General features: G+C 41.7%; 1 protein-coding gene across 3 annotated transcripts in view; it reads left to right on the forward strand.

Annotated features, from left to right (window-relative positions):
* Positions 1–20,876: 20,876 nt before the first annotated feature.
* The window catches only part of IL2RA (interleukin 2 receptor subunit alpha), a 71,517-nt gene continuing 64,950 nt past the window's right edge, over positions 20,877–27,443 (forward strand). The window contains exon 1 of one of the 3 annotated variants that reach the window (XM_049882040.1): positions 20,877–21,319. In XM_049882040.1, coding sequence (XP_049737997.1) covers positions 21,256–21,319 — 64 coding nt within the window. In that variant the 5' untranslated portion in view covers positions 20,877–21,255. The remainder of the gene's footprint in view (positions 21,320–27,443) is intronic. The other 2 variants (XM_049882041.1, XM_049882042.1) reach the window with 2 other exon arrangements.

Consider the following 27,443-nt stretch of genomic DNA (forward strand, 5'->3'; position numbering starts at 1 on the left):
TCTGAGCTTATTCCTTTTGACTCTCTTTTGTAGGTGACTTTTCATTTATCCCTAGCCGCTTTTAAAATTCTCTGTGTTTGTTTGGTTTTGGCAAGTTTGATTATAATATGTCCTGGTGACTTTCTTTTGGGATCTACCTTGTGTGGGGTCGATGGATATCTTGAATAGATGTCTTCTCATCTTCCATGATATCAGAGAAGTTTTCTGCCAACAGATCTTCAACAATTCTCTCTGTATTTTCTGTTATCCCCCCCTGTTCTGGTACTCCAATTACTTATAGGTTATTTCTCTTGATAGAGCCCCATATAATTCTTAGGGCTTCTTCATTTTTTAAAATTCTTTTATCTGACTTTTCCTCAAATATGTTTGTGTCAAGTGCTTTATCTTCAGTCTTACTAATTCTAACTTCCAGTTCCTCAGTTCTGCTCCTAAGACTGTCTATTGAGCTGTGTAATTATGAAATTTTATTGTTAATCTTCCGAATTTCTGTTTGCTGTCTCTCTATGGGTTCTTGCAGTCTATTAAATTTGTCATTATGCTCTTTTCTAATCTTCATAAGTTCCTCTAATAACATGCCTGTGCATTCCTTGGCTTGTTCTGCATTTTGCCTGATCTCCTTCCCGACCTCTTGAAGAGTTCTGTATATTAATCTTTTGTATTCTACCTCTCATAGTTCCCGAAAGTTGTCTTCATCTGGAAGAATTCTTGATTCTTTGTTTTGAGAGCTTGCTGGAGTCATCATGGTCTGCCCCTTTATGTGATTTGATATTGACCGTTGTCTCTGAGCCATCAATAAGTTATTGTATATATTTATTTTATGTTTGTTTACTATGTCCTAGCTTCTTGTTTTGTTTTGTTTTGTTTTGATATGTCCAAATAGGCTGCTTCAGTGAGCTAGTTTGATTATTGGTGCCTTTGAAGCTCTAGTGTCCTGTCACCAGGTGGCTAAATCTGTTACTAGGTATATGAGTCCAGGAGTCCATTTACGTTTCTTGTAGAGATTCAGCTCATGTGTCCAGGAGTCAGTCACCAAGTGTGTGGAGCAGACTCTGACTTGCAATTTTAGGTGAGCAGGTGTGATTGGTATAGGCACAGGTATCTGGCTGCAGTAGGGGACCACGTGCTGAGAAAGGCAGGGGACTGACAACTGCCCCTGAGCGTCTATGAGGAAAGCATGTCCCTTTTCCCTAAAGCACCTTGGTGTGTGGGTTTTGCAGCCAGACTATGGGCACCCAGTGCTGTTGGCTGTAAGAGTGGGAGGCACCACTTTTTCTTGGACCCCTATGGAGGGTGTCTAGGTGGCATGGGTGAAGCTACAAGTTCTCAGGCCCCTGATGTGGGTAGGTAAAGTCCCTGCTTAATAGGCAGAGCTGTGGCAAATGTCACAAACCTGCCTTTCCACCATATAGCTGAAACAGTTGAAGCTAGACTTCAGTTATATATCCTGTTGTACTGTGCTAATGAGGGCCTACACTGTTGAAATTGGCCCACACAGGTCTATGCAAGGGTGCAAGGCACTCAAAGGCCCTGGACTGCTTATACATGTGCCTAGGCAAAGGAGCTGTTTCTGCCCTGAGTTACCCACTTAGGGGAGCTGGCAGATTAGTTTTCCCCCCTATTCGTTAATTTGTTCCTTCTCCAAGACCGGGTGGATGGCTCAGGCGCACAACAGGTTTTACTTCCAGCACAGGGAAAGAGGCCATCACTGAAGCCAGCTTGGGACCTGGTGCAGAGTAGGGAAGGGTCAGCTAAATGCGAGAGAATTTTTTCCAAAGGGGTGTTTTTTTGTCCACATGGTAGATTAGACGCAAGTACTTATCTTTTGCCAAGAGTACTGCTTTTTGCTGATTCTGGAGACGTGAGCAAACTCTCTGCTCCTCGGTCTCTCCCAGTGTGGAAAACGTGTCCCGAATGCCTCTGCTTGTTTCACTGTGCTCACGCCAACGGATCCGGCCTGTGGGGTGTCCATTCCCACTGAGTCAGGTCTAGCAACACCTTGCTGCTTCTGAATTGTCTCTACCTCCCCTTGCCCCTCAGTCTGATTCCTCAACTTTGCCTTTGTTCAGGGCCCCTAGATTTTCATATATAATTGATTCACTTTTTTTTTCAGGTCTTTGTTGTAAGAGGGACCGCTGGAAGCATCTGACTACTCTGCCATCTTGGCCCTTCCTCTGAATAATGAGGTTTCTAAAAGATATTCCTTTATTAGAATGTATGCAGCCTCTATGTGGTTTTTATCTTCATTCAAATATTTCCTGGCTCTTTCTATTCCTAGTGTGATACCTTTTCATGCAGATATACACCTTGACATATTGCAAGATTCTTTCTCCCCTCCTAAGGGGGGCATAGAATTGAGTATGCCCTTTCAGTGCTATATTCTAATCTTAAGTGTCTATCTGTTGATTTTATGCAGCTGCTTCTGCATACTTCACCAAGTCACTCACCCTCAGTAGATTTCCAAAATATTCTGCTGAGCCCCAGATGTTGTGATGGTGCCTTAGCAAACACCACAGGGGATAGGGGAAGGCTGAGTGGGAGTGCTTTGGGTCCTTCTACACCCATCTCAACTAGAGTGACTCTGCTTTTATCCAAGTTTAAATGTTGTAATTCTACAGCATATAATTTTCAAGAAGAAAAAGAAGAAGGAAATTTTCCTGCTTTAAGAGTGTTTGAAGACCATTAGGTTAAATAACTGAAATGCATGTCTGTCTAGGAAGGCTTAGGCATGACCCAAAGGTGGGACAGGTACCAAATGTCTGAAATAACGCATGCCTAGTCGTTACCATTATTATTAATCAGAAGTTACTTATATCACTGGCATTCTTCTGAAAATGCTCTTCATAAAAGGCCTATAGCCCACATAGAAAACTGCAGAGCAAAATGGACGTCACTAGCCTGATTCTCAGCCCTCTACTTCTCACTCTTTTAGTTCAAGAGGCTTATTAAGTTACTGTGACCCAAGTTACTCCCAGTTTCTGTGCCTTCTGAAAGTAGCTCCTGACTTTACTTGGCTTTCTATTAACATGGATGTAGTCAGTTTCCATTCTCTTCTTAAAAACTTCCCTATATATCAGTGTTATGGTTCTTAAGCCAGTTATACGTATGAATGTATCATTTCTTCAAATAAATTATAAGGTCTTCTATTTCACAGAGGGGCTGGAGTGAGGAAGAGATGTGTGTACGTGAACCATCAGGGGAACAAGTATATAAAACAGGAAACAACAAAATCATCATGTTTAGTGAGCTTTTATATATTCTGAATACAATATTTTGCAGGAGATATAATTCTCATCTATGTTTTTATTATGTTTATTCCGATAGTTTGAGTTTTTCTGTTTAAAATAATTAACTGCAAGGAAGACAGTCTCAAAGAAGCACGTTTAGTGCCAGAAAGAAGCCAAGCTGAGATTATAAAATTGCTGTAGAAATTCATCAAATGTAGAAGCAAGAGTTGTTGATAGTGCCACATATCCTAATTAATTCATTCTTTCAATATTCTCCCTTTTACATTTCTGAGATAATCTTATTCTCTTTTGGGATTCCTACTCAGCCAAGGATTACCATCTTCCAGAACTAACCCCCATTGCCATAATCATACTATGTGACCATGGCCCCCTGGCAGAGTTGATTGGTCAAGAAATGGACCCATCTTAAACCAAAACCAAACCCACTGCCGTCAAGTCGATTCTGACTCATAGCAACCCCATAGGACAGAGTAGAATTGCCTCATAGAGTTTCCAAGGAGCGCCCGGTGGATTCAAACTGCCAAACTTTTGGTTAGCAACTGTAGCACTTAATCATTACAGCACCAGGGTTTCCATCTTAAGGAAATTCAATTCATTGTTTGCCTATGGCCAATCAGATGCTCTCTTGAGAACATGCATTGACAACAAGAAACTGAGAATTGTGGAGAGAGTCATGCAAAGCTGGTTCATTAAATTGACAGCCCATACTTTCCCACAAAGCTCCCAAAGCTGCCTTGGTCCAGCGGAGTCACTAGGAGGGTGCTGGAGTGCACATCGCACTCCTTGACACTGTCAGAGGGGGTGACACTAAAATGACCCCAGGGTCTGCAATGGCAGTGGGCAGTCCAGCACCACTGGGGAAGGAGCCACCAAGGCAGTGGTGTCACTAGGGTTGGTGTCACCCATCACCCAGTGTAGTAAATCACCCCATCCCCACCCCCATTATTCCCACCCCTAACCCACCCCCACTGTCCTGCCCACTCCCTACTCCCAACTATCCCCTCTCTTCAGCATTGCCACCAGCATACCGCTACACTATAATAACTCTTTAGAAAACAAACAAAGAAGCAAAAAACTTCCTAGTCCTCCACAACTCCTTCCAGCTACTGCCCTATATTCTCTGTTCCTTTTTAGAGCACAACTCCTCAAACAACTTGTTTTTCCAACTGTCTAAAACGACATCTCTGCTTAGATGTCAATTACAATGGTCAAAACAGAACTCTTGACTCCACCTGTCTCCCATAATACTAAATCACTTTCTTTCTACCCAGCTTCCCTACTCAGGGAAACCCTGGTGGCCTAGTGGTTAAGTGCTACAGCTGCTAACCAAAGGGTCGGTAGTTGGAATCTACCAGGCGCTTCTTGAAAACTCTATGAAACACTTCTACTCATGGCACTGGGTTTGGTTTGATCTTGGTTTCCCTACTCAGTAAATGGCAACATCTTTTGTTCAATACTCAGGCCAAAAATCTGAGTCATACTTGATTCTTCTATTTTCCTTACACTCCTCAACCAAACAATCAAGCAAGTTCTGTGGATTCTAGTTTTAAACTGCATCCCAAAATTGGCTACTTCTCACACTTCCGCTGTGATCCTCCCAGTCCAAACCACTATCTCCTTGCTTAGACAACTGCAATAACCTGTTACTTTGCTCCCCCGCTCTCATCCTTCCAGTGGCTTCCCATCACGCTCTTTAAAGTCTCAAACTCCTTACCTGTTCTACAGTTTCTTAAACAATCTAGTCTCTACTCACTGTTCAGTCCTACATCTCTTACTTCTCTGTCCCCTGGCTGACTCCACTCACACCAGCCTGTTGTTTCTAGGACATCAAGCTCATTCCTGCTACAGGGATGCCTTTCACCCAAATAGCTTATTGCCTCACTTCTTTCAGATCTCTGCCCAATGTCACCACCTCAGAGGGGTTTTTCCTGACCTCTCCACCTAAAACATAATCTTCTCTACCCCCATGCCTGGCATGTTTTACTTGCCTCCATTGTTTTTCTTTGTAACACTTATCACCATGGAATAGTACATTATACACCGATTTGTTAATTTGCTTATAGTCAGTCTGCCTCATCAAAATGCAAGCTCCATAAAGGTAAGGATTTTGTCTACTTTGTTCTTACTATAGTCTCAGTATTTATGTGCCTGGCACATAGTAGGTACTCAATAAATAGTTGTAACAGAGCGCCAAAATTGATCTCAGCAGAGAATTAGGAATTACCTTCTTCATATAAAACAGACCAATTACCAATGTGAGGAAGTACGTTTAACAATAGAATAGAGATGGGGCTTTTCAGTAAAAGGGAGGTGAGAAAGTTAGATATTACTCCCATTCTACCACTGGGTGAAATTCATCTAGTATCAACAGATCTCAATCTCTTCATCTGTCAAAGAAGGAACAGCGTATTTCACAGTGGGTTGGGGAGGGAAAAAAATGAGGCTCCTCACACAAAAAGTTTTGAACTTCTCAGAAAAATCAATTTCGTCAATTCCAGGTATTGTGAATACCCCATCTGGGCAAGGCTGATGAAACAGATACTTGAATTCCATGAATTTAGCCACTTGTTAATGTCATTTCTAGGTTCTTCAGACCTCTTTATAGGTGGCTGGCTCCTCTGTTCTAGTTTAACCCTTCAGACGTCATGTGAAAAAATTTGTCTATATGTAAATAATCCTCTGGCCTCATTACCCAGGAAATCCCTGTTGAATTTTTTTTCCCACTCAAGTTTTGAAACTAGAAGCTGCCGGGAAGAATTGTGGAAAAAGCTGTGAGTTTTAATGGAGGGGGCCAGAGTTGCTCAGGACCTAAAATAAGCAAAATGTTATACTTCCCCCTCCTCACCCTTCATTGCCTCATATACTCAGAAGACAGGGTTACTCAGCTCAGTTCTGGAGGTCTAACTGATCTTAAGGAGAGGCAAGTCCAGAATCAAAGAGAACAGCCTGCTCCTAAAAGAGAGGGGCTTACCTCAGCCGGCTAATTGCATCCAATTCTTTTGATTTTGTAGTTGAGAATACAGGCTGTTCTTGCCTATTGAAACTGAAGTGCAATTACAATTAAACTCTTTGTAATATAATGCATAATTATAGACTCTAGGCTCGGATATAGGAACCCTGGTGGTACAACGGTTACGCGCTCAGCTGCTAACCAAAAGGTTGGCAGTTAGAACCCACCCAGCCACTCCATGGGAAAAAGAGCTAGTGATCTGGTCTTGTAAAGACTACAGCCTTGAAAACCCTATGGGGAAGTTCTATTCTGTCACATGGGATCGCTATGATTTGAAAATTGACTCTACCGCATGGCACCTAACAACACAACAGACTCAGCTATACCACAATCGAATGATTTTTCCTCAAATCCTATTCCATAAGGTAAAAAGCCTGATGAAAAATAGTTAAGGTTGATGCCATACTAGTCTTGTTTCCCAAAATCAGAGCCATAAAGGGTTCTCCACACAATCCTTCATTCAACAGATGCTTACTAGGTGTCTATTTATATGCAAAGTACTACACAAGGCACTGGGGATAAAAAGGTGATTTAAGCGCATATCCTGCCTCTAAAGACGCTTGCAGTCAAGTTGCACTAATCAGACTTGTCTCCAGAGAGCTACAACACACTTATGAATGGGTATATGCTCTGACAGCAATGTGACAGTGGCAGGTTTAAGAGTTAGAAAGACCTGGGGAATCAGACAGGACTCCACCCCTTACTAATTACGTGAATGTGGGCAAGTTCCACAACCACAGTGAAACTCAACGTCTTCGTTTGCAAAATGGAAATTGTGAGTGTACACCTACCTCAGCAGATTGCTGTGAGAAGTCAATGGGATCACACATGTCAAATGCTTAGCACAGTGTCTGCCATATATATATATATTAAAAATGTATATACACATGTATATATATGTATTTTGCCCTCGAGTCAATCCTGACTCATACTGACCCTACGGGACAGAGTAGAACTGCCCCATAGGGTTTCCGAGGGGCACCTGGTGGATTCAAACTGCCGACCTTTTGGTTAGCAGCCAAGCTCTTAACCACTGTGCCAAAATCAATGCTACACACACACACACACACACACGCACGCACACAAACACACTTTGCTGTCAAGTAGATTCTGACTAGTGATTACTACATTACTGAGATGCAGATAGGGTAACAGTTCAGAGGAGTGAGAGCACTCAGGTGGAGGTAGAGGGCAGATGACTTTTAGGAGGTAGCATTTGAGTAAGTTAGATTTGGATTTACGGATTTGGCAGAGAGGACAAAGGAAGAGGAAGGCATAGTGGGGGGATACCGAGCAGGTCTTTTTTTTTTTTTTTTAGGGTTTTTTGTTTGTTTGTTTTCTACAGCAAAGACAGCATGAAGGAGAATAAAACCAGTTGTTGCCTAGTCGGCTCTGACTCATGGCTACCCCCATGTGTGTCAGAATAGAACTGTGCGCCACAGAGTTTTCAATGGCTGATTTTTCAGAAGTAGATCATCAGGCCTTTCTTCCCAGGCACCTCTGAGTGAAGCTGAACCTCTAACCTTCCTGTTAGCAGCTGAGTGCCAACTGTCTGCACCACCTATGGACTCTGGACTCTATGAAGAATAAACCAGTTGCCATCGAGTTGATTCTGATTTAAGTGTAGAGTAGAACTGCACTCCATAGGTTTTTCATGGTTGTGACATTTTGGAAGCAGATTGCCAGGCTTTTCTTCCTAGGTACCTCTGGGTAGGTTCAAGCTGCCAAAGTTTTGGTTAGTGGCTGAGGACTTAATCTTTTGTGCCACCAGGGCTGAACGAGAATAGTGGAGAGTTAATGTTAAAAAAGATAGGTTAGAGCATGTTGTGGAGGGTCTTGAATGCCAAGCTAAGGGATTGGGGCTTCATTCCAAAGACACAGACTTTCCAAAGACACTTAGTTTTGGATAAGGAGAGGAACAAAATTACGTTTGTACTTCAGGAAGATTAAACCGGAAACAATGTATAAGAATTATGGAGGTGGGGGGAGATACAGTTGAGTCAGGGAAGCCAGTTGGAAAGTGATTGTAGAAGTCTAGACAAAGAGTGATACAGTCTTGTCTTCACACCCGCTTCTGAACACCTACGGCCCACTGAGCTCAGCTAGTGCCTCAGTCTTTACCCCAGACAGCCGTTAGTAAATGATCAGTGTTGGCTTGAGAGGAGAAATATAGTCACCATTTCTGAACTAGAGCCAGATGGAAGAGGCGAGGTATCCATTCAGCAAACACATCCTTCTCTTGAATGGCAATGGGGTAAAGGAACCTGACGTTTTGACAATGTCCAACAGGAATGGTCACTGTAAGCTACAAAATGATGGCAAAGTCAAAGTCAATTTTCAACTGTTAGGGACTGAACACTTAGCTTATGATTCATACAAACCAACTGTCCTCCTTTTCTCCCAAATGGTTGCCTTTGTGGTATTTCATGGGCGGGGCAATTCACAACAGTCAAATAGCTCCTTGGGAGCTAGACATTTCAGTAGGGGAGGAAGTTGTCTGGTTCATTGTGGATTTCAGTTTTCCACAGGACCCCTGTGCCCCATCTGGTAAAATCTAGTGGAAATTACAAACTGTAGAAATTCAACTCAGAGTCACAATAACAGGATGCACCTGTAGGTTCGTAGAATTGGCAGCAGCGTTCTCAACCGGTGTTTGAGAGAAATGAGACTGTTTGCACAGCACCAACTGGGGCAAAACCTGAAGGGTTCTTACATGCTTGCAAATGATGGAAGGTATCTGTCACCGTAGATACTGTCCATCCATCTACCCAGCCACCCACTTAATGTGTATTGAAGAACAGTTTTATTGAAAGCATGATTTATTTACTATTCTTGGGATCATCAATTTGACATATGTGTTTGCAGTTACAGACTTTTCTGTTCCCCAACACCCACAATTAGATTGCAGACTCTTTGAGAGCGGGAACCCTTTTTTATTTGTTTTTGCATCTGCCAGACCCTGGATGGTTGCCTAGTTCCTGGATCCTCAATAGGTATTCATCGCATTGAATTATACTAAAGGATATGCCTACTACCGTGAAGTCAGTTTGTCGTACTATGGTGGCTTACGTGTTGCCATGATGCTGCAGGCTCTGCCACTGGTATGTCAAATACCAGCAGAGTAGCCCATGGTGGACAGGTCTCAGCAGAGCTTTCAGACTAAGACAAACTAGGAAGAAAGGCCAAAAATTAACCTGTGGATCACAACAGAACACTGTTCAACTTGCTTGCTTTGGACACATCATTGGGACAGATCAATCGTTGGAGAAGGACATCCTGTTTGGTGGTGAAGTAAAGGGCCAGGGAGGGAAGGGGAGAGAGACACTCAGAGAGATGGATTGGCACAACAGCCGCAATGATGGACTTGAACGTGCCAGCAACTGTGGAAGTGACACAGGACCAGGCTATGTTTCATTTCGTTGTACATAAAGTTGTCATGAGTCAGAGTCAACTTGAGGGGAGCTATCTAGCTATAAAGGAAACACGAAGAGCACATGAGCTTTGTAAAAAGTAAATTACGGAACCTCAGATGGAGGTTTCAGGTCCAGATCTAAGGGATAAAGAACAGAAAGGCCTGGGATACCACAGGCTTGGACAACAACCTCTATTACTGAAGCTAACAAGAATGTCAAATACGTAAACACCAGGTCTCTGCAACTATTAATACTTCGGTCAGTATACTGCCACTGTCCAAGAAAGCAAAGGCTTTTCCTCTCTTTAGATTTTGACCCTGAGGCGACAGCTCAGTGCCTTACTCTTCTAGAGAAATGAGACGGTGACATGAGAGGGTGAGGCTGCTTTTATGTGGTGCCAGCTGGGTAGGGCAGGGCTGGCCTCTTTAAAGGTTCCCTGCAGAACTGATCAGCCATTTCCCTTTTCAAGTCCTATCTCTTTTTCTCTTGGAGTCAATTGTGAGCATCCTCAGAGGAGGGACCGTGTCTTCATGTTTTGGATCTCACTCCAGATCCTAGCATGCTTTTTTTAATTGCAGGTACTCAGTCAACATTTGTTGATGGACTACTTGACAGAAGTGAAATTCTTTTATCTGAGTTTCGGCTTTCCCTTCCCATGGATTTCCCTGGTGAAGACGCTAGTAAGCACTGAAGTGGTAACAGGACAGCAGCAGGAAAGAGAGGAGAAAACTCACGTGATTCCTGGGATAAACAGCCTTCCCTCTTGTCCCTAGTTCACAGAGAAAGCTGTGCTCAGCATTTTAACACCTCAAAGTTAATTCACTCAGATCAGTGAATTTTACCTCTGCCAAAACTCACAACATCTGTTCTTTATTAAAACTGCAGTTTTCCTTTGCAAGATATTCTGACATCAACCCTCCTTGTCATGAATTTTACTCAAGCTTTTTTTTGAATGTTAGGGGAAAGGATTAACATTTCAAAGTGAATTGCTAACTATTATTTTTCAAATGATTTTTTAAATTGTTTTTATGCTCTCCTACTGTTTCCCCAAAATTTCTCTTGTCTTTTTACTTTATCCTGTCACTTTCCTCCAATTCCACCTCTCCATTGTCCACCATTTCTTTTCTGCTATAGAGCCTCTGTAACCCCTCAATGTCAAGCATGCCTTGGCAAACCAGTGTTTAATACCTGACAACAGTAATAAGTGTATTCAATAAAGAGCTCGTCTTAGCGACCTTTAGTCTCCAGTGTGACACCATCTTCCCATGATGAGGAGTTAGTAAGCTGTGGTACCCATTAGCAAGGAGGACTCACCATTTCTCACTGTGTTCACTTCTTTCTTATCTCTTTTTTCCTTATCCTCTTTTTTCTCCTTACTCTTTATTTCTGCATCCTCTCAATCATGATCCATTTCTTTCATCTTCCTTTCATCCAAATTTTTTTGTTACATCTGTGCCATTTGGGACTAGGGACATTGTTGAAATGATCATCGACAAGCCACAAAGGAAGATGAAAGAAAAGGTAAGGAAGATGATTTATTTCTCCTCACCTATCCGCTTTACCCCCTCCCCCCAGTTGCAGTGGAATTGACTGACTCATGGCAACCTCATGTGTATCAGAGTAGAACGGTGCTCTGTAGGGTTTTCAATGACTGATTTTTTTGGAAGCAGATCACCACAGAGGCACCTCTGGGTGGATTACAACCTCCAACCTTTTGGTTAGCAGCCAAGTGTGTTAACTGTTTACACCATCCAGGGACTCGCCCTTTCCCCTACGACTCCTCTTCTTTTCTTCCTTTCTTCCCAACCTAGACTCTGACAAATACGAACTGTTTCTGTTACAAGCCAACAATTCATCAATGGAATGGGGAGCCAAGGTTTAAAGTAGTCTGGATAAGAAATGCCAAAAACTAAGTTCTATCTTCAAGTACCATCAAATATAGTGGGAACGAGAGAATACACAAAAGTGAACAACTAACTCTTACACACTAATCGTACCTTCACCTTACCTCAGCTTCATGTTTCTGGATTCAATCACGTGTTGTCTTCTCCTCTCTCCCCGTGTTGTTTTCTCCATTGCATGTTTACTAGCATCTGGGCCAGGGAATGTTCATGGAAAGGAAAAGTTAAAACTCAAATCAGTGAATTTTACCTCTGCCAAAACTCACAACTTCTGCTCTTTATTAAAACTGCAGTTTTCCTTTGCAAGATATTCTGACATCAACCCTCCTTGCCATTCCAATTTGCATCATTTCATTCAACTCCTTATTAACTCATTAATTCATGCTGGAGAACATCCTGACGTGTCTCTAAGCCTCCTACGTCCTTGTACCTTTGCTCTCTCCTGCGCATGTCAACAGCTCAGGCTTACTATGACATCACCTGTATTATGTCCCATTCCTCTTTAGACATCTTCAGTGGCTGCAGTCCAAACATCTTATTCTGTCCTTCAAAGTCTACCCTACTCTGAATCCAACAGATTTTTCTACCCTTAACTACTATTACCTATGTCCCCAACTCTACTTCTGGTCAATTGTAGGCCATGCTTGCTACCTCAGGATCCATCTACAAAGCCCACATCCACCCTTCAAAGCAATTCTTACACCTTTCTTGACCATATCAGCCCAGTACTGAGTTCCTGTTCTTATCATGATTGTTAGCATTTTCCAAGTCACTGGATAATACAAACAGTTAAGGCATTCAGCTGCTAAATGAAAGGTTGGAGGTTCTAGTCCACCCAAAGGCCCTTTGGAAGAAAGGCCTGGTGATCTACATTTGACAAATCAGCCTTTGAAAACCCTATGGAACACATTTCTATTCTGATACACATAGGGTTACCATGAGTCAGAATCAACTACAGCAACTGACTTTTACTGCAAGGAAATTATTTCAAATCTAAGATAAGACAGACTGGGTCAGAAAATTTGTCGTCTGATGTAATGAATAGCTTCTTCTAGGAAGCACCAAGCATTTCTGATAATCAGGGTGAGCAATTTCCTGATAAACTGAGACTCAACCTGCACAATTGACCGTCTGTCCCAGGAGGAACTTAGTTACTGTGATGGCTAAGGTTATGGTCAACTTGGCTAGACCATGGTTCTCCATGGTTTGGCAGATATTATGTAATCACCCTCCATTTTGGGATCTGATGTGAGCAGCTGATCAGTTGAAAGGAGAATTTCCTTGGGTGTGTGGCCTGCATCCAATATACATGGATATTCTGGCAAAACTCGCTCTCTCTTGATTCTGCATCCAACTCATCAACCTCTGACCTCTGGTTCTTGGGATATGAGCCAGCAGCTTGCCATCTGACCTGCAGATTTTGGGATTCGCTGACTCCCACAGATATTGGCCTTATCAGCCCCTGCAACCACGTGAATCAAGAGAAGCCTCCAGCCTGATGCTTAACACACAGATTTGGGACTTGCCAGCCTCCACAACTCCATAAGCCATTTCCTTGAACTAAATCTCTCTACGTATGTATATATATCTACACTTCACTGGTTTTGCTCCTCTAGCGAACCCTGCCTAAGACAGTTACCTTTAACAAAATGTTTCTTTCTTGAACCTAATCCATCAGTGTTTTCAAGCTACCTTTTCTTCCTAAAAACTCTCTACCAGGAAAGAAATCTTTGACCTGGACCTTTTGGATATCACCTCCTTGCAGCAAATATGAAACAAAATCTTTACAGGTACTGACGAAAAATTTGTCTGAAATTGCTTTAATATCTGTTAGTTGTATTTTTCATGTGCATGTGTCTTACTTAACAAATAGCTGTTGGACACCCTTATGTGTTATATATTGTGTTAGGTGACACGAGTTTAAAGACATATTGGACATAGACCTGTGCTCTAGAGTCCCACAGTCTGGCACAGATGTCTTTAACCTGAGGCCCTTGGACCCTCTGGTTCAAAGTGTCTATGAAACTGCCTACAGAATTACTGGGTGTATACTGACGTGAATTTTTTCCAAGGGAAGAACCACAGATTTCACCAGATTCTCATAAGGATCCTTAATTCCAGAAAAGGTTAACAACTACTAGACTAGAGGAAGAAAAGGCATGTAAATAGCGAATTACAATACAGTGGGGCAAGATGTATGATACCAGCTGCTGTCAAGTCAATTCGGACTCATGGTGACCCCATATGTGTCACAATAGAATCGTGCTCCACAGTTTTCAATGGCTGATTTTTTTGGAAGTAGATCACTAAGGCCTTTCTTCTAAGGTGCCCCTGGGTGGACTCAAACCTCCAACCTTAAAGTTAGCAATTGAGTTCATTAGCTGTTTACACCACCCAGGGACTCTGCTGTAACAAATGGCCCAGCAATAATGTGGCTTAAAGCACAAAAAAAGTTTACTTCTTCCTCATATTACCAACTTGAGTTATGTATTCCAGGTCATAGGTAGCTATGTTGCAGTCATTCAGGAACCCTGGCTGAGCACAGAACTGCCATTTTTAACACCTGGCTTCCGGAATCGCTCTGGTCATGGCCATTCTAGCCAGCAGGAAAGAGGAAAAGCCAAGGATTCCCAGAGAGCAAGCAAGGCAGAAGTGCTAAACATCATTTACACTAACGTTTCTTGGCAAGAAGTTCATTATATGACCACACTAAGCTAGGGAAGGCTAACAAATGTATCCTATTCATGTACCTAAGACAAAAAGGAACAACAGTTTTGGTGGACTGTTGGCAGTCTCCATCACACCAAGTTTCATTTTGCAGCTGTCAATTTATTAGTCCCTGGTTTGTGTTAGGAGCCCCAGTGGCACAGTGGTTAAGAGCTCAGCTGCTGACCAAAAAGTTGGCAGTTCGAATCCACCAGCTCCTCCTTGGAAACCCTATGGGGAAGTTCTACTCTGTCCTATAGGGTCACTATGAGTCAGACTCAACTTGACGGTGATGGGTTTAGTTTTTTAAATCTGTGTCAGGTTGGTGCAAACAGTTAATACAACCAGCTGCTAACCAAAAGGATGGAGGCTCGAATCCACCCAGGGTTGCCTCGAAAGAAAGGCCTGGAGATCTACTTCCAAAAAAGCTGCCACTAAAAACCCTATAAACACAGTTGTACTCCAACACGTATGGGATCACCATGAGTCAGAGTCAACTTGATGGCAAGTAGTACTTGATTTGGTGTACGTTATGTAACTGAAGTTTTAATTTCTTGTGTATTTAATTTCATGTATTTGTGATATTATTTTGTTTAACAAATATCCAACATTTGTACCATATAATCATGGTTGACTTGGCTCTCTGACTGAAAAAAAGAATTTTAAACAAAAAGCAGTCTCAGGCTTCTTCAGCTGGGACTGACTTGAACAAGCAACAAGTCCTAACATTTCAAAGTGAAAATGAAAACTCCAGCCTGCAAGTTCTGAAAAATTGAGAAGTGAACTCTCGAAAGTAAATCAACTGATAAATTTTTTGAGCAGTATAAAAACATTGAAAATATGCAATTTCTACAATCTTTCTGCTAATATACCTGTGCAGAATGGAATGTAAGGATTGTCTAATGTGGCCTCCGACACAAGGCTCTAACTCAGCAACATCATTCAAAAATTAAACCGTTATTTGATTTAAAAAAAAACCCAAAATTACTATTTTCATTTTAATGGTTTGTATTTCATTGTTAATAATTTTAAAATGTAAAATAAAAGGCATTTAACCTATTTTGCTAATATTTCATTATTTTGTTACTAATAAAATAAAATAAAATTGATTTAACTTTTCCAATCATTATGAGGAGGAGTTGAGGGAGGCATTTTTGTAAAGCAATACAAAAATCATGATTCATACTCAGATTATTTTGTATAGCAATAAATTAATTTGTGAAATTAATTTTGCTGCCTTCTTTAATACAAGTATACCTCATAAGTTCTGGTTAGTGTTTCTGTGATCCCTCCCAAATTTTCAGTAGAGAATGTTGAATTTAATTTTACTTAAACTTACTAGAAGAAAAAGAAACATACAAAACTGAAAGCATTACTGAATTTCATGTAACTGTTACTTAACAATGTTGTTGTTGTTGTTGTTAAGTGCCATCAAGTTGGTTCTGACTCATGGTGACCCTATGTACAACAGAATGAAACGCTGTCTGGTCCTGTGCCATTCTCACAATTGTTGTTATCCATAAGCCCGTTGTTGCAGCCACTGTGTCAATGCATCTTGTTGAGCGTCTTTGTATTTTTTGCTGATCCTCTACTTTACCAAGAATGATGTCTTTCTTCAGGGACTGATCCCTCCCGATAACATGTCCAAAGCATGTGAGACGTAGTCTCGCCATCGTTGCTTCTAATGAACATTCTGGTTGTACTTCTTTCAAGACAGATTTGTTCATTCTTTTGGCAGTCCATGGTATATTCAATTCTTTGCCAATGCCACAATTCAAAGGCATCAATTCTTCTTCAGTCTTCCTTATCCTTCGTCTAGCTTTCACATGCATATGAGGCAATTAAAAACACCATGTCTTGGGTCAGGTGCACCTTAGTCTTCAAAGTGATATGTTTGCTTTTTAACACTTTAAAGAGGTCGTTTGCTGAGATTTACCCAATGCAATGCATCTTTTGGTTTCTTGACTTTTGCTTCCAAGAGTGTCAATTGTGGATCCAAGTAAAATGAAATCCTTGACGACTTCAATCTTTTCTCTATTTATCATGATGTTGCTTATTGGTCAAGTTGTGAGGATTTTTGTTTTCTTTATGTTGTGGTGTAATCCATACTGAAGGCTGTGGTCTTTGGTCTTCATCAGTAAGTGCTTCAAGTCCTCATCACTTTCAGCAAACAAGGTTACTTAACAATAAGAAATATGAATTCCTAATACCCTTTAGAGTTTAAAAACTTAATGAAATACATTAAAAGCTTGGAAATCATTATTGTTTTGCTTTCCTTGCTTCTTCATTACGGTGAACATATGTGCTGATTCTCTGAGCTGGTCTGAATTTCAAATTTTGGCCTCATTTTCCTTTTATTTCCTTACTCATGAATGGTGGTCACTAGCCTTCCCTTCTCTTTCCCTTTCTGAAAAATTCAGTCCTAAAACTGTTAAGAGGAGTAAAGCAAGGGAGGTATCTGTTGTGTTCTGGTAGAAGGGGATGCTGTAGCTCAGAGTGGGGTGTCACAGCCCAAACAGGTAAAGAGGGTGTCACTGTGGGGAGACAGTCTAGAATGAGAAGTCAGATCTAAGCTGAGTGAAAAGGGTTCCCAAAGGAGGGTAATCTAGTGTAGGAAGTCAGACCTGTTAGGATCCACACAGACTGGCAGGTAGAAAAGGGGTATCCCTCAAGTAGGGTGGGGAGGGTGTCGATGCATAGGGATGAGTTGGCAAGGGTATCAGAACTTAAGCAAATTGAGCAGGTCATCCACAGGGGGGATGGCTCAGCATGGGGATTCAGTGCCTGAGCAAGGTCAGAAGGATGTCCATGTGGGGGTGGATGGCTAGCCTGGCATGGAGCCTTAGGGTGAGGAGGCCATTCGCTTAGGGTTGGGAGTTGGCCCAGAAGAGAGCATCAGCCTGAGCAGACAGAAGAAGGGTATCTGCACGGGGAAGGGGGTGGTGATAGAGATAGGAGATTGGTAACATAGGGGTATTGATCGAATAAGTAAATATATTAGTGATAATGAAAGTCAAATTTCTCACTGTCAGGGAAAAGAGTTACAAATACAGAAGAAAACACTAGCATTCAACCCTGTGGTGCTGGATTAGAATGGGGATGCTGGGATATATTCATGTGAATTCATGGCTTCCAATATAGATAGTGTCATGGATTGAATTGTGTCCCCTAAAATATGTGTCAACATGGCTAGGCCATAATTCCCAGAATTGTGTGCTTGTCCTCCATTTTGTGATGTGATGTAATTGTCCTGTGTATTGTAAATCCTAATCTCTGCCTATAGTTGATGAGGCAAGATTAGATTATGTTAAAGAGAATTAGAGTGGGATGCAACACCCTTAATCAGGTCACAGCCCAGATCTGCTGTAAGGGGAGTTTGCTTTGGGTATAGCCTGCATCACCTTTTATCTTACAAAGGGTAAAAGGAGAGGGAAGTAAGCAGAGAGAGGGGAACCCCACTGCCACCAAAAAAAAAGTGCCTGGAATAGAGCACATCCTTTGGACTCTGGATCCCTGCTACCAGAACCTCCTAGATCCAGGGGAAGATTGATGGCAAGATACATGGAGAGCTCCAAGGAACGCCAGGCCCACGATGTTGAAAGGAGTCGAGGACCTTCCCCCAGAGCCAACAAAGAGAGAGAAAGCATTCCCCTAGAGCTGGTGTGCTGAATTCAGACTTCTAGCCCCCTAAACTGTGAGAGAATAAATTTCTGTTTGTTAAAGCCATTCACTTGTGGTACTTCTGTTATAGCAGCATTAAATAACTAAGACAGATGGATCTAGAAACAAATATAGGTGTAAAGCTGTGTGTGTGTGTGTGTGCGCGCACACGCATGCAAGTGTATTACCTAGCTATGCCCACAGGGAGAGACTAGGAGCAGTGACACCTCAATAGCAATGAATACAGCTAGTGCCCAGGTCTTGGCTTCTAAAGGCCGTTTTCCTCTAAAGGAACCAAGATTCTTCGTAAAAAATGACTGGTTCCAGAAAGTTCAAGATGAGCCTGAAAAATCTTTTTGTGCTTCCAAAGCAAAGAAGTACTCAAAGAATAATGAGGATATGCCAAAAGGACACAAAAGCCAGCTCTCGTGGACATGGGCTCCCACTGGACAAACAGGAGACAATTTAAACATTGAAATAAAGAACTTTAATAATAGATTATCACCCATCGAATAAAATAGAAAATCATGAGTCCATACAGATATAAATAAGCAAATGAGTAAATTAAAAGTTTGAGCAAGGGGATATTTGCATAACTTCACAAAATATTTATTACACAGGGGAAAAGAGTAACTTGAAAGAGAAGGCACTGGGGAGACACCACTTTAATCAAGTGATGAAAGTGAACATCATCAACGATAGGATAAACTAAAATTGTGAAAGAACACAATGAACGCAATGAAGAGAACACAGCACCACTTCTGTGTTGTTCCTGCCAAAGGTGCAAAACCTGAACCTAATCATGAGAAAACAAAAAAGATGATCCAACTTCTTCAAAAGTGTTGAGGTTATGAAAGTTGAGGAAAAATAGAGGAACTGTTCTAGACTGAAGGAGGCTAAAGATAACGTGAAAACTAAGTGCAACAAGTTATTCTGAACTGGATCCTTTTGAAAGGATCTGTTGAGTGAAAGACTATGGAGAACACTAGAGACACCTGGGTATGAGGACTGAATGGTAGTAATGCATCGGTGGAGCCTTGGTACAGTGGTTAAGAACTATGGCTAAAAAAAAAAAAAATTTAAATGGCTGCTAACCCAAAAATTGGCAGTTCAAATCTATCATCTATTCCTTGGAAACCCTATGGGGCAGTTCTACTCTGTTCTATAGGGTCGCTATGAGTTGGATTCGACTTGACAGCAACAGGTTTAATGCATTAATGTTATTTCATGATTTTTTTATAGTTGTAGTGACATTGGACAATGTTCTTGTTTGTAGTAAATACACATTATTCAGGGGCGATAAACATCACATTGGCAATTTACTTTCAAAATGGTTTAGGGAAAAAAGTTATTTGTGTTATTCTCCTAATTTTTCTGTAAATTTGTGATTTTTTCAAAATTATATGATGGTAACAATAGCTAGGAAAGATCTCCAGCTTAATAACTGGGACAGGCCCTGAGGGTAATAGGAATTGCTGCAGTTGAAAATGTTTCTAGCAATGAGGCTGTATCTACTTGGAAATGTTGAAAGGTAATCTCACATTTTTGAAGTACCCTCATCCCCTGAAAGAGATCACTGTTTTTGTCTGCAAACTCTGGAACCTGGAGACCACTCAGTTCATTTTTAGAACTCTAAGACTCTTTTTAGAGATATTGCCTTCCTGAGAGATTTATGTTAGGGGTGAGAGCAATGCTTGTTGGAGCCATGACCTGCTTTGGATTGTCCAGCTGGTCTTCCTTTTGCCAATATCTTTGTTTGCTTTCTAATATTTTTAAAGTTGTTTTGTACTATGACTATATGATTCAAAATGGGCATACAAACTTCCAGATAGCAAAACAGTCAATGATTTCATGAAAACCAGAATACAGCTCTGATCATTAAATAAATAAGATTTCATTTATTAAAAAAAGTCCAAAGTTTAAAACCAAAGCCCACTTTTAGTATGATTCCTTTAGAGAAAGACAAACCTGGAGGCAAATTATCTTATAAAATGACAAATCACTTTCAGGAACCCAGGACATCGTCGTGAAATTATGGTTAGTACCAATTTCAAACCTGAGATTATTCACAAATTCTGGATATCAGTCAGTCAACTCATACCTGAATGTTGGAGACCCAGCCTTGCAGCACGCTAGACATTTTAAAGGAATCTAAGTACGACTCCTGAGTGGCACAAATGATTTGTGTTCAACTTCGAACCCAAAGATTGACTGTTCAAACCCACCTATTGTTGCTGTGAAAGGCCTGGCAATCTGTTTCCGTAAAGATTACAGCTAAGAAAACCCTATGGGGGACAGCTCTACTCTGTCACATGGCATTACTATGAGTTGGAATTGACTTGATGGCAACAGGTTTTGTTTTTTTTTTTGGTTTATAGTCAGACAGAGGGCAGTGGTGGTTCAGTGGTAGAATTCTTGCCTTCCATGCAGGAGACTCAGGTTTGATTCACGGTCAATGCACCTTAAGCTCAACCACCACCCATCTGTCAATGGAGGCTTGAGTTTTGCTTTGATGCTGAATAGGCTTCAGCAGAGCTTCCAGACTAAGACGGGCTAGGAAGAAAGGCTTGGCGATCAACCATGAAAACCCAATGGATCAGCCATGAAAACCCTGTGGATCACAACAGTTCAATCCCCTTATGCATGGTGGTCACAGGGGTTGACTTGACGGCAGCTAACAATGGCAACGACATGGTCAGACAACTTAAGGAAATGCCCGCCTATGGCCAAGACATTCTTGGCACGGTCTTGCTCCTGTGTCCTGTGTGGTACTTGTTGACACTACAGGGAGCTGTGAAATTGGGGAAGGACCTCTTTTTATGGTGACGTCAGTTTATGAAAAGCCAGATGAGACCACTGCCAAGAAGTGCTTGCTCACCTCTCCTTCAACGGCAGGGGAATCTCCCTTTCCTTTTCTGGGTGAAGCGCAGAAAGGATTCAGAAATGAAGCTCAATCCCTCTCACCAACCCCAGCCCACACCTCCCAGCAATTGAACTTGAAAAAAACCCTGGTCTGAAAAATTACCACAAACTATGTTGTCATCAAAAAACCACTTCCTATACTTGAGGCCAAAGAAGAGAGTGGCAGGCACGATTTCCTGGCTGAGCAAACCATTCTAATACTTAAAGAGAGCAACACTTGACTGTTATAGAGACTGGATGGACCGGCAAGGGTGACAACCTGAATGGATTGATCCTCTCTTCCCCACCCTTCCGGCACAATGGAAAGAAGAGGCTGACAGGCAAATCCAGCATTCTGCAGAAAAAACATCTTTTCTTCACTGCTCCCAAATAGGCAGCCAGTCCCAGGTCCCAGGAAGATGAAGCCAAGCTTGCTGGTGTGCGGATTATTGACATTCACCATGGTAACTGGCTACGTGGCAGGTAAGGGGCCAAGGGATACCTCTGGAATATTGAGAAGGCTGATGGATGTTATGTTTCCTAGCCACAGACCAGAGAGGGGGCAACTAAGTAGAAAGTTCGTGGAAAGGCATGTCCATGACCCACGGGGCCCCATTTTCTGCCTCAGTGGGCCCTAATCTGTAAAGCTAGCTTGGCATGGTTGTAGGCTCTCTGTCATTTAAAGTCTTTGAGGATTAATTTTGTGAAAAATGAAATGACATGATATTTGAATGTTGACAGAATACTGATGAGCATATTCCTCAAGAAATTCTCTTTTATTCTTCAATTAATTTTTTTTTTTTCCTACCCTCACTGGCTATAAGAAAATACTAAAAAAAACTATTAGGAATCTGACTCCAGGTTAATGTACCTGAAATATCAGTAAATGTTACATAAAACACTGTGATAATTTAATGTGTCCAAAAAGTTTAGCTTCAAGGATGTATACTTTGTTTTTACTGCATTAGGAAATAATACCTAGGAAGCTCCTTACCAGTCTAACTGCAACTTCATAGACATTTTAGAAAATCTAAGGATAATCACTTTCAGAAAATTATTTTGTCCTCTGTTTTATGTGTATCTATATATACATATATGTGTGTGTTTGTGTGTATAATCATACATACGCAAATTTGAATTTCATTCATCCTTTCAAATGGGTTTTCGCAAAGTTTTTTTTTTTTTTTTTTTAAGAAAAAAAAAAATCACCAACTTCTACCTCAAACCGCTCTTCCTAATTCGATGTGAACTTTCTGGTAACTTTTTTCCTTTCTGACCCAGGAAGACAGATAAGATTTAAAAGTTCTGTAATTTCATATACTTAATTTTTAGTCCTTATATTTAGGAATTGTCAACTGTCTACAAAAAAAAAAAAAAAAAAGAAAAGAAGAAGAAGTGAAACATGATGATGTGTAAGAGTCTGTTAGCTTGTTTGGGGGAAGTAGCCAAGTTATATTGGACTATGTACTGACCCAGGTGTAGGAATTTCTTCTTTCTGGAATTAAAGCCAGGCTGATTTCTGGAAGGCTTGTGGTGTGATTTCTGCCTTAGCTGTCACAAGATTTTTGGCAAGTAGGAGGTCAGTCTAAACCAGAACAGCAAAATCTCTACAGTTAATCATGCCCTGTCTCTGGGAAACCCATTTCAAATAAACCTATGTAATTACTAGCCTTGGCAACTTTATCTGAGGAGTTGAGTTGTCTCTCGTGTCAGTGGAGCAAATGGAGATAACACATGGGCTCTTTCACTTCAGTTCTCCAAAAATCCATCTGGTACTTAGGATGTCACTTTTCAACATTATAGGAAATACAAAAATGAGCAAGGCATAGTCCTGATCCTTAAGAGGTTTATAACATAGTGAGGGGGAGAAAGGCACAGATATAATAACAGTAATACAAGTTGGAATGTACTAAAAGCTATGAGAGACTGGGGCTATCAGAGAAGGCTTTATGGAGGAGGCATGCAAACAGAGCCTTGAGGGGCTAGTAGAATGTCTCTAAGTGGAGATTCCAGAAAGAGAGAGAGAGAAACCATAGGAGCAAAGACACAACAATGCATTGTTGTTGGTAGCTGCCATTGAGTTCACCCCTTACTCATGGCAACTCCATGCACGACAGAATGCTGGACAGTCCTGTGCCATTCCCATTATTGGTTACTGATCAAACCATTGTGGTCCACATGGTTTTTACTGGCTGATTTTCAGAAATAGATCACCAGGCCTTTCTTTCTAGTCTGTCTTAGCCTAAGAACTCTCCTGAAACCTATTCAGCATCACAGCAACACACAAGCCCCCACTGATGGGCCAGTGGTGTCTGCACATGAGGCGCTGTCTTAGTTATCTAGTGCTGCTGTAACAGAAATACCACAAGTGGATGGCTTTAATAAAGAGAAATTTATTTTCTCATAGTCTAGTAGTGGTGTAGTGGTTAAGTGATACAGCTGCTAACCAAAAGGTCAGCAGTTTGAATCCACCAGGCACTCCTTGGAAACTCTGTGGGGCAGTTCTACTCTGTCCGATAGGGTCCCTACGAGTTGGAATTGATTTGATAGCAAAGGGTTTGGTTTTTTGGGTTTTAGTAGACTAGACGTCCAAATTCAGGGCATCAGCTCCAGGGGAAGCCTTTCTCTCTTTGTCGGCTCTGGAGGAAGGTCCTTGGCATCAATATTGCCATGGTCAAGGAGCTTCTCAGGCACAGGGACCCCTGGTCCAAAGGACGTGCTCTGCTTCTGGTGCTGCTTTCTTGGTGGTATGACGTCCCTCATCTTTGCTCAATCCCCTCTCCTTTTATCTCTTGTAAGATAAAAGGTGGTGCAGGCCACACCCCCGCTAAACTTCTCTTACACTGGATCAAGGATGCGACCTGAGCAAGGGTGTTACATCCCACCCTAACCCTCCTTGACATAATCCAATCTTGCCTCATTAAACCACAGGAGGAGATTAGGATTTACAACATATAGGAAAATTATATCAATCACAAAATGGAGGACAACCACACAATACTAGGAATCATGGCCTAACCAAGCTGACACATATTTTCAGGGGGACACAATTCAATCCATGACAGGTGCATTGGCTGAAAATCAAACTCAGGTCTCCTCACAGAAGGCAGGAGCGCTACCACTGAACCACCCCCACACCCATCAGTAGTGCATTAGGGAACAGCATGTGGTCTACTGTGCTACAACATGGGTTGGGTAAATGGAGATGCTAGAAATTAAGACTGGAAAGGCACAATAGGATCAAAGGAATGATACAAGTCCTTGTATATCAAGTCCAACATTTTAAAACTTTATTTGGTAGGCAATAAAGAACTATTAAAAAGTTACCATTTATAGAGTATCTTCTATGTGACAGACAGGTAAGTCTTATTTTAATCCTTTTAACCACTTTACGATATGAAGTCATGAACCCCATTAGATGAAAAAACCAAAACTCAGAAGTCACACGGGCAGTGACAGAGCCAGGGTTCAAACTCAGGTCCCTCTGGCTTGTGCTCATTCTGTTCACTCTGCAGACAGGGTCAGAGCTTTATGAAGATGTCATAGAGAGGTGAGAGATAAGATGCACAGAGATGTGGAATAACCAACCATTGCCATTGAGTCGATTCTGATTCATGGTGACCCCATGTGTGCAGAGCAGAATGGCACCATACCATTTTGATGGCTGTGATCTTTTGGCAGTAGATCACCAGGCCTGTCTTCTGAGGGACCTCTGGGTGAGTTCAAACCACCAATCTTCCAGTTAGTAGCTGAGCACTTAGCTGTTTGTGCCACCCAGGGACTCATAAGACATGGCACGAAGTCCTTGAAATGGTCCACTCAAGAGACAAATGAGGACCATAGCGGGCAGAGAGAATGACATAGGCTCAACATGTGGCCTAGGAACCATTCCAGGGTAAGAAATAATTTCGTCTCAGCCTTTTTCATCCAAGAGGGGACAAGTCTTTATATAAACAAGTCTTTTTATTCCTCAAGGGGTGGGAGTTCTCTAAAGAAATCAAACAGACTGTCAACAGATGCAATTTCTAGCTGATTCATAAGGCAGATTTTCATTCTGAAAATTTCCAAAGCCACGATTTAAAATTGTGAGGGGTGGTGGTGTGGGGGGGGGGTGGGTGTATTAGTCAACTTGGCTATTTTTTAGTCTCTATATTACTGGGTCCTGGGATGTGGTTAAAAAGAGAATTCTCCTGATGTTGCCAACACGGCACGTTATTGAAGCTACCTTTCTCAGAATTGTGGAAATTCTGAGAGTTTATCTGTCCCTTGATCATCTTTCTTTCATTCTAGGAATTCTGTGATCAAATCTTCAGCTCCTAGATTCAAAAAAAAAACAAAGTGTGGAAACCTATAACGATGATATTTTTGTCTAAATTATCCCTTCTTGTAAAGACTGCTGCCCACACTGGAATTTCCCACCTTCACATTTGTGTTTTAATGACAATTAAAACACAAAATTTAACTCTTCACATTTGATCATTCAATTTATCCAGGTCCCATAGCATTATTACTGCTATTACCTTGCTTATTTTCAAGATAAGCCTTGCAGAGGTAGGGCTTTGGTAAGTATAGGAAGTATCTGGTAAAACAGTCACTACTGTCTTTAAAACTGTACGTCTTAAGTTATTGTTGTTGTTTTGTACCGTTGAGTCGATTCCAACTCATAGTGACACTTTACGACAGAGTAGAGCTTCCCCATACGTTTTTAATCTTCCGGGGAGCAGATTGCCAGGTCTTTTCTCCTGCACGGCAGATATCGACCTTTCGGTTAGCAACCAAGCACTTGACCGTTATGCCACCAGGGCTCCTTGTATGTATTAAGTAGGCAGTGCTAAATATCACCTGTACATGTGTTCCTTTTTAGATTTGAGGAAACTGAGGCACAAATAGAACTGACTTCACTAATGAGTGGGAGATGTTTGTATAGAATGGTCAGTGGGATCCACAACTCTACCACTTAAATGTACTCTTCCCAAAAAGAAGTAGCCTTACACTTTTTTGGCATTCACTTGCTAAAGCCTTGGGTATTGTTATGTGTAATTTCTTGTTGAAGTCATTCCTGTAATAGCTATAGTCACCATTTAGTAGGGCTATGCCTCAGCACTGTGGCCATTTAAGGTATTGAAGTTCTCTGCTCCATTCATTCCCAATGTAGGAACTTCACAAGTAAACAGAGATTTCCCTTAGGAAGTCACTTGAGTTCAGTGAGGAGCAGAATTAGGAGGAAACTAAACCTTGGAGGAAGCTGAAAGTGTGCCAAGGCACCTCCTAACTAACATCGTCGGAGAACTGTAGAAAAGACTTGCAAAGAGTGTGACCTTTGACAAACTGCTGTACTACTCGAGCCTCAGTTTCTCCCTATAAGATGAGAAGGTTGACCTACATGATCTTTAACCCCCCTTCCTGTTTCACCACTCTATGTTAAGAATTCTGAAAAGGAAATAAAATAAGCTCTGCTTAAAAGGCATTTTCAAGCTGGGGTACTTTTGGATGAAAAAGTTTCCAAACTCAAGATTTACAAGGCAGGGTCTGGGTGCAGAGACCTTTGAGTGTCAAAGCACCAAAGCCTGATATCTCACTGTAGGTTATTTCCAACTTTTAAAAGGTACTGCACTGTGCTCATGCATGACCCACTGCTTCCGTAACCGCTGCAGTTGTAGATGTCAAGACAAAAACACCACCAACCGTTGCTGAGGACTTCTGCTCTTTGTTTGCCTGTTCAGGGAATTTTTACCCTCCAACAATTTCTTTGTTTCCCTCAGGAGAATTCTTATGTGAGTGGAAACCTGTCTCTCTTCTCTTTATACCAGGCCGTTCCATTGTGAGAAGGCGGGGGGCGGGGGGTGACAGTTGCCATCAAGTCAATTCCAACTCCTGGTTAGCACTTGTGTGCCAGAAGTAGAACTGTGCTCCATAGCATTTTCAATGGCCAATTTTTCAGAAGTACATTGCCAGGCTTTTCTTCCAAGGTGCCTCTGGGTAGACTAGAATCTCCTAGCAGCTGAGTACGTTAACATTTTGTACCACCCAGGGACTTCAAGAAAGGGATCCAAAAAAACCAAACCAAACTCGTTACCATCGAGTCAATTCCAACTCATAGGGGCCCTATGGGACAGAGTAGAACTGCCACATAGGCTTTCCAAGGAGCAGCTGTTATATTTGAACTGCCGACCTTTTGGCTAGCAGCCAAGCTCTTAACCACTGCACCATCAGGGCTTGAGGACCTTAACTCAATGGACTGCTTCAAAGAGTTGTAAGCCCCCTCATCCTTAAAACGTTTAAATAGAAGCTGTATGGCCACTTCCTGGGGCACCATAGAGGAATGACCATGCTGGCTGGGGAGATGAACTGGACGGCATTCTGGGCTCCTTCCAAGCTATCCATTCTGGTTCTCCTCTCCTATTTTCCAATCTCTACTTTATACTTCCTCTCCAAGGTAGTAAAATTACCCATTAACTATTGCCATAGAGTCGATTCCAACTCATAGTGACTCTATGGGACAGAGTGGGACTGCCCCATTGGGTTTCCAAAGAACAGGTGGTGTATTAAAACTGCCGACCTTTTGGGTAACAGCCGATAAAACTAGTGATACGTGATTTTCATACTT

This window comes from Elephas maximus, chromosome 4, assembly GCF_024166365.1.
Source record: "Elephas maximus indicus isolate mEleMax1 chromosome 4, mEleMax1 primary haplotype, whole genome shotgun sequence".
In the NCBI taxonomy this organism is placed as follows: domain Eukaryota; kingdom Metazoa; phylum Chordata; class Mammalia; order Proboscidea; family Elephantidae; genus Elephas; species Elephas maximus.